This window comes from Myodes glareolus, chromosome 14, assembly GCF_982192425.1.
Source record: "Myodes glareolus chromosome 14, mMyoGla1.1, whole genome shotgun sequence".
In the NCBI taxonomy this organism is placed as follows: Eukaryota; Metazoa; Chordata; class Mammalia; order Rodentia; family Cricetidae; genus Myodes; species Myodes glareolus.
Genome location: NC_142039.1, coordinates 54,611,676 through 54,621,609, shown reverse-complemented (window position 1 = coordinate 54,621,609; position 9,934 = coordinate 54,611,676). Strand labels below are relative to the sequence as shown.

Sequence of the window (9,934 nt, the reverse complement as noted above, 5' to 3'; positions counted from 1 at the left end):
ATCGTTCCAGCAGAAATCACACTGGTGGGAGCTTGAGGAGTCTAGCATTCACCGCAGAGAAGCCGGGAGTGTGGTGTAAGCGCATGCGCCCCACACTCAGCACCCTCTCCCCTTGTCATTCAGTCCTGCCATTCAGCCAGAGGTATAGACTTCATTCAAAGTAGCAGCCAGCTCAACCAGGCACGGACGAACCTTGGGAATGACCTGAAGGATCATGGGAGCAGACAGATCTGACCAAGCTCATCTTTGCAAACCATCAACTTCAGTCACTCTTGGATGGCTTCTGATTCGTGCCCGCCCTCGCTGTTATTGAGGTATGCGATGATCAGCTGACATTCCTTCCTTCTGCTGTGAAAGAGCTAGAAAATCTCCAGAAACTTAATATTAGCCATAACAAACTGAAAATGTGCCCTAAAGAAATTAGAAAAATAAGAAACCTGAAGGTGCTGTTTATCTAGCCAAATAAACTGACTTGTGTACTGGAGATGGATTTAAACCTTTCTAGTTTAGAAGATTTAGGTCTTTCAAATAATCATCCGAAAACTCTGCCTGCTGTTTTTGTTTTGTCTATCCAGTCTGCTGCAATCCTATCTGTATAGTAGACAGCTGAAGAGTCTGCCCACCGAAATAAGCAAGCTAAAAAGATTAAAGCATTTGGGTTATAATTCAAGTCTCTTAGAGCCTCCCAGACCAGCCACTGTGGGATTACTTTATTTGAAAATAAATAGAGTATTCTATTGGAATCTCCTTCATGTAGACTATTGAAAGAATTACATGTAGAGGAAGAGCAGACTAAAACATTAGGACAGTGATTCTCGATCTTCCTAATGCTATGACCCTTTAATTTAGTTCCTCATGTTGTGGTGACACCCTGTGGTTGTTTGAAAGAAAATGTCCCCCAAAGGGAGTGGCACTACTAGGAAGTGTGGTTTTGTTGAAGTAGATGTGGTCTTTTGGGGGGAAGTTTGTCACTGTGGAGATGGACATTGAGGTCTCATATATGCTCAAGCTATGCCTAGTGAGACAGACCACTTCCTGTTGCCCGAGGGATCAGGATGTAGCTCCTTCTCCACCCTCAGCTCCTTCTCCAGCACCATGTCTGCCTGCATGCTGTCATGTCCCACCGTGATGATAATGGACTAAACCTCTGCAATTATAAGCCACCCAATTAAATGTTTTCCTTTATAGGCATTGCCGTGGTCAGGGTATCTCTTCACAGCAGTAGAAACCCTAAAACACCCCCACCCATAAAATTATTTCCATTACTACTTCATAACTGTAATTTTGCTACTGTTATGAATTGTAATGTAAATATCTAATATGGAGGATATCTGAAAAATGACTGTCAAAGAGGTCATGACCCACAGGTTGAGACCCACTGCATTAGGGCAATGTCTTAAGCCTTGAATGTGATCCTTCTGCCAGACCTGAGGGACAACAAGTTAAACCCTCCCAGAGGAAACAGCCCTGCTGTCGTCTTCGGGAAAGCTTTACCTAAGCAACAATGTCCATTGGGTAACCTCCATTTGAGGTTCCTGACCCTGAACGGTAATCCTTTACAAACTATTCGAAGATAAATGGTAAGAAAAGAAGCCAAGGAGTCCTAAAATACCCACAAAGCAAATGTGAAGACCAAAGACTGTGTACCTGAGACCACCTTGGCACTGCCGATGACTCCAGAGTCAGCGATCACAACATTGTCACACTAGGAGTGATAGACAAGCAACCTTCATTCCCAGTGATGTGTCTGACGCCGTAGAAACACATGTCACTTCTGCAGTAAGAATCATCTGTGCGAAGCTGTATATCTAGAAAATTGACAGCTGATGTCAATCTTAGTTTTCACAAGTTTTCCTTTGTACCCTGGGAGTTAGGCGTTTTTCACAGCTTGACATTCTGTGACTGAACATTTTGAGTTCTTCGCCTGAAGGAATCAGCGTCACTAGCAGAACTACAAAAGATCGGGCTTCCCTTTGACACATTCAGAGTGCTGCCGGCAGTGTGCTCCCCACCTACACTGAAAGCAGAGCTCTGACCTGCTAACAATCGGGTTGACTCCCTGGACCTCAGGCAAGGAAGCTGGTGGAAAACGTGAGCGCCTGAGCCTTCTGCATAGTGGCATGCTGCAGACTCCACGGCAGCTTGGGGTCTCTGTGTGTTTCTAAACACTACTGCCGGATGGAAATCCGTTCCACAGTCCTTGAGCCATCATATAAAGGAAAGACAGAGCCACTGTGCCGGGGTATGAGAGATCAAACTCCTGCCTGAGTTATATTCGGCTTCCCATCTTGGAAAGGCCAGAGCTGACCTCCGGTGACTGTGTTCAGTGTCACTAGGTCACCTGCCACACTGTATTCACTGCCACCAAATGTCTGCTCGTTGACGGTTTAGCAGTTTTAGAGTGTCCCGTACATTCATAATTGCGTCCGTAACATATACTACTGTAGTATTCAGATAGTATTTATAGATACTGCTTTGACTATTTTTTAATTTTAAGAAGTGTACTTTTATGTGTATAGGTGTTTTGCCTATGTATATGTCTCTGTACCACATGTGTGCCTAGTGCCTTTGGGAGGGGTGTCAAATCTGCTGGAGTTAGGAGTTACAGATGCTTCTGACCTACTGTGTGGGTCCTGGGAAATGAAACCTGGTTCTCTGGAAGGGCAGCAAATACTCTTAATCTCTGAGTCTTCTCTCCAGTTCCTGTTTTGCAAATCCATCCCCGAATAACATCCCAAGAAACCTTATTTAACGGGACTTAATATTTTCACAGTGACACAGTGATCATTTTTATGGAAGTGGGCCCCTCCCTCTTGCTTCTTTTGTGTGTCTGTGAAACATTTCCCTGATTCATGATTGATGTGAGCAGTGCCATTCCCGGGCTAGTCCCAGACCATAACAGCAAGTTGAGTAAGCCATGAAAGCAAGCTAGCACCCCTTCGTGGTTCCTAACTGAGCTCATGCCTTGGACTGTAAGATAGAATAAACCCTTTCCTCCCAAGTTGGTTTTGCTCAGTACCAAAGCATGCGTGTGAAGGTCATAGGACAGCTCTGTGGACCCAGTTCCCTCCTCCCGCCTTTTCATGGCTTCCAGGGATCAAACTCTGGGGCTTCAAGATGGCACAGCACACACTTTTATGCACAGAGCCATGTTGCCAGCCTAAAAGTTCCATCTAAGGGTTCAGGCACAGAAACCTGGAGGACACAGGGAAATTTTGCCAGCTCACCCTATTTCTCTGGTTACTGTTTTACCCTGAGGAAAACTACCCCACAGCAATGCTGCTAATCTCTGTTTAATCACCACCTCCATTTTGTTGATTATTTCACCGTGAATTGGGTTTAATTAAACAAATGTAAAGTTTTAAAATTTAGAATTATATACATATTATATAAAGTATATTTGCTATTACTGTTGATACTAGAATCATCCTATATTTGGCCTATGGAAGCCAGATTAAGACATGCCCTAGATGTCTTTAACAAATCCCCATTAGTCTGTGTATGCCAGGCTTCGATTATGGGCTGAGTTGGGTTCTTCCGAAACTTCCATCGTCACAGTGTGACTGTGTTTGGAGATAAGGCCTTTAAAGAGATGAGATTAAACAAAGGTGTAAGGGTGAGGTTCTAACTTCATTAAAAAAAAAGCCTTCATAAAAGACACTCCTCTTGTGCAGCACAAATTGGAGTGATGGAGATTAGCATGACTCTCATGCAAGGACAACATGCAAATCCTCAAAGCATTCCATGCTTTTTATCACAAAAATAATTGCACACCATTGTTTACTGCAGCACTACTCGTAAGAGCAGAGATATAGAACCAATCTAGGAATCAATCAACAGATGGACGGATAAAGAAAACATGGTCCATATACGAATGGAATTGTACTTAGCTGTATCGAGTGTAGAATGCAGAAAAAATGATGGAACCAGAGATCATTGTGTTAAACAAAACAAGCCAGATTCAGAAAGACAAACGTCATGTTTTCTCTCATATGTAGAATTCAGATTTAAGTGTATGTGTGGCTAGAAAAAGTATCAAGAGGGGTGTGATCTAAAGGCATGCAGAATATGAAAGAGTAATGGAATACATGTGACATTAAAGCAGAAGGGAACTAGGGAGTGGGGAGAAAGGAGATCAGTAAGAGGGGCAAATAACAATAAAGTGTAATGGTATGGATAGAAACACCATGATCAGGGGCTGGCGAAATGGCTCAGAGGATGCGAGCACTGGCTGCTCTTCCAGAGGTCCTGAGTTCGTTTCCCCGGCAGCCACATGGTGGCTCACAACCATCTGTAATGAAATCTGGTGCCCTCTTCTGGCCTGCAGGGATACATACAAGCAGAATATTGTATGTATAATAAATAAATCAATCTTTAAAAACTTTAAAAAAAAAAAAAAACACCATGATCAAAAAGATGACCCAGAAGTTAGCTCTGTGGCACCTGGATTGTGACCTTCCAGTGTCCAGAACTGAAGGGTGATACATGTAGCTAAGCCAAGAGGTCTGTGGTATGTGAAGGAACCCACCAGATCTAGCACAGGAACTTCCCGAATGCTTCCTCTCCCCCCCCCTTCCCACCCTACCAGTTTTCTTCTTCCTTTTAGACTTACAAGTGCTATTTTTTACTATGTTTTTCTAACCTGAGACCTATAGCATGGCAGACAGAACTCAGTGAATGAAATTAACTGCGAGTCCTCCAAACTAGGAGATGGGGGCAAAGAGGAGATGGACTGTGGTGGTGGGGGGGGGGGGGAAGAGTACTAGGAAGGGGAAATACCATGTTCAATGAAAATAAAGGCAACTTTCAATGGGTACCAAAAGTCCCCAATCTGATCTTAAGTATCATTAAGTATCTGATCTTAATGATTTTCTTCGTCTGCATGTTTAGCATTTTATTTGCTGTTTTATATTTGATCTATACGAAATTTGTTTGACTGTGCATAACCTGTTGGTGAACGGAAGTTATCCTACTGATTGTTTTAGGTGTCTCCTGTCCCCATCCAAACTGCGAATATCTTGCAGTCAGTAAATTCTATTGAATTCTTGCAGAACCTTGCCCAATACCAGACACATTATGTGTTTGAAATGTCTTCCATAGGCTTGTCATGGAATGGTTGATCCCCAAATGGTAGAGCTACTTAGAGATGCTGAAAATTTTAGGGGACAGAGCCTAAGGTCACTGGGTGTATGCCCCTCCCTTCCATTTCCCCACCCCTTCCTGCACACCCTGAATTATCCGCTATCATGTATCCTCCGTGCCATCAAGTTCTGCTTCCATATGTACCCAGAGGCAATGGAGCCAAGAATTATAGACCAAAACCATGAGGCAGAATACATCAGTCCTTGTACATAAGTTCATATTTCATTTTTTAATGTAGAGTCAAGAACTCTTCAGGGACCATCCTCATAGACTCAAGAACACATTTTTCCTTTTGAAGGATAAAATGCAACATTACTTATTTTGAGGTTCTCCAGAAAGAAATCTCAGCCATTTTATTTTTTTCCCCAGTATTATGATTTTTTTTTTTGCTGAACATATTATCCAGCACAAACCAGAATAGAGCGTTCGTCCCTAGAAAGATTACTTCCATATTCTTCTTTTCAAGGAGCTAAATTGAAAGAACTAAATTCAGAAGGCCATCTCTTCTTTAAAACAGTAAATTCCAAACTAGTATTTTGAGGGGTTTTCTTATGATGTTAGTTAGTAAATAATGGTTGAAACCATTTTATGGCACATTAAAATCGGTCACTAAATGTCCGTGTATGTATATAAGGCCTAATTAAGTCAATACACAAAAATTTCCAAAGTCTGAAAGTTTATTGCCAGAAGAGCACACTTCATAAAGACAGCTTTTTAAAGCACATAGAAAATGACAAGCCAAACAAACAGAAAACCTTGATTAACAAAAAGCAAAGTTTGCTGCTGGTGTGGACATAGTCAAAGTAATACCAAACCAAACAAGTACATGTAAGAGGATTCAGGTAATACAATCTATGCTCTCAAACTAAAGGAAACTTGGGCCAACACGCTTGGAGTGGGGAGCGAGCAGTTTTATCCTAGTACAGAAAGATGACTATTTAGGTGGGAAGCAACAAAATGAGGGCTAAGGCACCAGCAGTCAGCTTCATTTCTATCTCCAAGTGTAGAAACTGGACCTTACAGGCCAAGAAAAGTTACAGAAAATTGATCAAAACATAGAAGAGAAGCAATAAATTCTAAATTCAATTTCTGCTATCCTTACAAGTGATTGCCACTGCACATTCGCTACAGGGAAGGACACTACATTAGCTGAGCCAAAAGCTGCAGAGCCAAATGGAGCCTTTACTACTGGAATTTTATTGCAGCTACCTTTTAAGCCTAGAACTTTCTACCACTATACTGCAAGCACCAGGTTTTCTTTGTTATTTAAATTCATACAAATGATTCTGAAGTATGGCAACCATTTCTGACCACTAGTGCCCAATGGAGCTACTGCTAAATGAATAGGAATAGGAGTAGGAGGAATTCCCGGTAGCGTCGAAGCTTCCTCTCCGAGACCCGCTGCGGGAACCAGAGCGGGAGCCTGAGCGAGATCCGGACCGCGAACCAGAGCGGGAACCTGGGGCAGACATGTTATAAGGGCTGGGCAAGCCCTTGGAGGACACGGAGGCAGCTTCCAGAAGGCGCAGCCCAGTGATATCTTCCACCATGGAGCGATTCATGGCATCCTTGTAGGAGATTTTTAACTTGGTTTTGGGGCAGGTGAGGATTTTGGCATAGCTGCTGATGTCCTGCAACCTCTGAGCTGCACGGCCATCGATGAAACCTTTCCGAATGGCTTCTTCGGTGCTGATCCTCCCATGCACTTCCGGGTCGACAAGGCCTCCGGTGAGAAACTGGAACTCCAGGAAGCGCTGGCCTGCCTCATAGGGGAGCCATTTTTCTTTCACCGCTTCCGCTGCAGACATCTTCTTCTTTCCCTTCACACCTTCAAAGCCAATGAAGGCTTTCTGGGCCGGTTTCAGCCTCGTGGCCATATCTTGGTCGATGAGGCCCTGGGAGACCGCATCTTGAAGAGAGAGCTTCTGACCCGTGGTCGGGTGGATGATGCCGCCAGTGCAGGCCTGAGCCTCCAGCAGCCTCTGACCAGTGATGCTATCCACAATGCCCCTCTCTATACCTTCCGTAATAGAGATTTTCTCCAGGTTTTCTGTGTCAAAGATGGCCGCAATGGGGCTTGACTCCTCCAGGGGGTCGGACAGAGAGCTGCTTCTGATGGTTAGATTTCTAACACTGGACACGGTGGAGATCTTACTTACTGACTCATGGCGGGAGCTGCTAAACACATCATCGTTGACACCACCGCTCAAGCCGCTGCTATTGCCAATGCCATTTTTCAAGGAGATCATATCAGCAAACTGCGTGAGGCTAAGGCTGCCCGATCGGTACTGATCAAAGAACTTCCTATCAACGAGGCCTTTGTCAATAGCATCTTGGATGTCATACTGGCTGCCTGTCTTCCTGTCTACCAGGACCACCCTGGTGGAGCCGTCGGATCCCGTGATGGTTATTTCTTCCCATTCACACTCTTGCTCACAGAGCTCTTTGAAGGTTTCGTAATCAATAAGGCCTTTCTTGTAGGCCTCCTGAACAGACATCTCCTTGTCGGTTTCCGGGTCAACGATGACCACTCGCCGCTTTCTGAGGGTGTTCTTTTGTGACGTCTGCACCTGCTTCTTCTTTTCTCTCAGAGGCAGAAGACAGAGCCCCGTCTCCTCGTCTTTGATGCATCTTTCCTTCAGCTGCAGATAGGTGAGGTTTTCTTCAGTGTTTGGATCAAAAAAGCCTTTGGTATCATCACTCGGGTCTGAGAGGATCTCACTAAGCTCCTCATTAAAATATCCCCTCTTATACGCCATGTCGACGGGTAAGCGGTGGCTCTCCTTTGGATCGATGATACCGCCAGTTGCGATCTGGGCTTCCAGTAGGCGGATGCCATGACCCTTCTCGATGAGTTCTTTGTTCATCGCTTGGAATAAAGAGATGATGTTTCCGGTTTCAGGATCATTGTACCCAGTGACCGCTCGCTCTGCAGACAGCAGCTTCTCTTTGAACTCAATGCCCACCAGACCTCTTTTGTAGGCTTCCTCCACGGGTAACCGCAAATTGCTGACAGGATCCACTATAAAACCAGTAGCTGCCTGGGCTTCGAGCAACTCCAGAGCGGTACCAGGTCGAACTAAGCCAATCTTCATAGCCTCGTAAATGCCAAGCTTCTGCTTGGTGGTCTCATTATATATGCCCGCTATGCAGCTTGAACCCTGGAGGAAGTCCTTGATTCTCTCACCAACCTCGTCGTAAGAAATCTGACCCGATTCCAGTTCATTTACAGTGGATGGTCTCAATATGCCAGAATTAACCAGCTCCGTGACGGTCACAGGTTGTCTGATTCCCTGGAAGGACATGCTTCTCTTCTGTACTGACAGCAGGAGCAGACCCGTGTGAGGTTCGATTCTGCACCGTTCTCTCAGCTGCATGTAGCTGACCTTCTTCTTGGTGATTGGATCCACAAAGTTTTTCTGACTGTCTCGGGGATCATTCAGGGAGCGATACAAATCTCTATCAATCAGCCCACGGGCCAAGGCGACATCTTTGGGTAAAAAGACACTGTTGACGGGGTCTACTACACCCCCTGAAGCAAGCTGGGCTTCCAGCAGGCGCATTCCGGTTTCTCGGTCAATCAAATTCTTCTTGATGGCTTCTGAAACAGAGACTGTCTTGCCTGAAAACGGGTCATCAAAGCCAGTGATGGCTTTCTCCGCTGTGTAGATCTGCTGGCGGTCGTCAAAGTCAATGAGATCACGAGCTATGGCGTTGTCTACAGTGAGCTTCTCATTCCGATGGGGATCGATGATACCACCCGTGGCTGCCTGGGCCTCCAGAAGCATGACCGTGGATTCTGGGGTGATGAATTTCTTTCTCTTGGCCTCCACCAAAGAGTATTTTTCCTTGGGAGAAGCAGAAGCACCAGCGATGGCCCCTGCACCCCGGAGGAAAGGTTGGATCTCGGAAGCCACCTCCTCCACTGACTTCTTCCCCTTCAGCAACTTGTCCAGCGTGGCCTTGTCGATCAGTTGGCACTCATAGAGCTGCATGGCCGTCACCTTCTTCCTCAGCCCATCAAACACCAACTTAGAGGAGTCCACAGTCCACTCATACTCTGTCTGGGTCTCCCGGTGGGACCCATAAGGGCGCTGCCTGAGTTTGTCAATCTCCCTCTGGAGACGGCTGCGCTCAGTTTCCAGCTGGGACTGAGTCTCCCTGGTAGAATCCTCCAGCTTCCGCCTGCACCTCTCTTCAATCCTCTTGATCTCTGCTTGGAGCCTCTCGATCTCACTTCTGAGGCTGTTCTTCTCTCTCTCGCTCTTCTCTCTTTCTGATTCTATCTTCCTAATGGCCTCCTCCTTGCGGGAATACTGCGTTTTCCACTGGTTCAGGTCGTTCTGGATCTGCTGTTTCTCACTCTCCAAGCGTTGCTTCACCCTGCTTTCTGCCTCCAGCGTGGCTTTGGCACGGGTCAGCTCATCCTCCAGCCTCTGCAGCCTTGCCTTGTCTTGCTCCAGGACCTTAATTTTCACCAGCAGACTCTCTCTCTCCTGAACCACTTGTGTGCACTGACTCTTTGACTCCTGAATCCTATTAGATGCCTAGAATTAAAAAAAAAAAAGAAATGGAAAAAAATATTGTTTAGATGCTAACATAAGATCATTGTAATTTAACCTCTTTTCATATATATATATATATAGATATATATAGATATATATAAAACATAGTCTCATTTTCCCTGTCTGTATTTTCCCTGCCTATACTGTTAATTTGTTACCTTACACAGTTCTGGAAGAAATTATGAAAATGTAGATTGCCACTTTGGTAAATGGCTTCATACTTACTG

General features: G+C 45.0%; 1 protein-coding gene across 3 annotated transcripts in view; it reads right to left on the bottom strand.

The window, feature by feature from the left end:
• Positions 1–5,801: 5,801 nt before the first annotated feature.
• Positions 5,802–9,934, bottom strand: part of Dsp (desmoplakin) — a 47,743-nt gene continuing 43,610 nt past the window's right edge. For all 3 annotated transcript variants that reach the window (XM_048423248.3, XM_085699402.2, XM_048423331.3), the window contains exon 24: positions 5,802–9,689. In XM_048423248.3, coding sequence (XP_048279205.1) covers positions 6,456–9,689 — 3,234 coding nt within the window. In that variant the 3' untranslated portion in view covers positions 5,802–6,455. The remainder of the gene's footprint in view (positions 9,690–9,934) is intronic.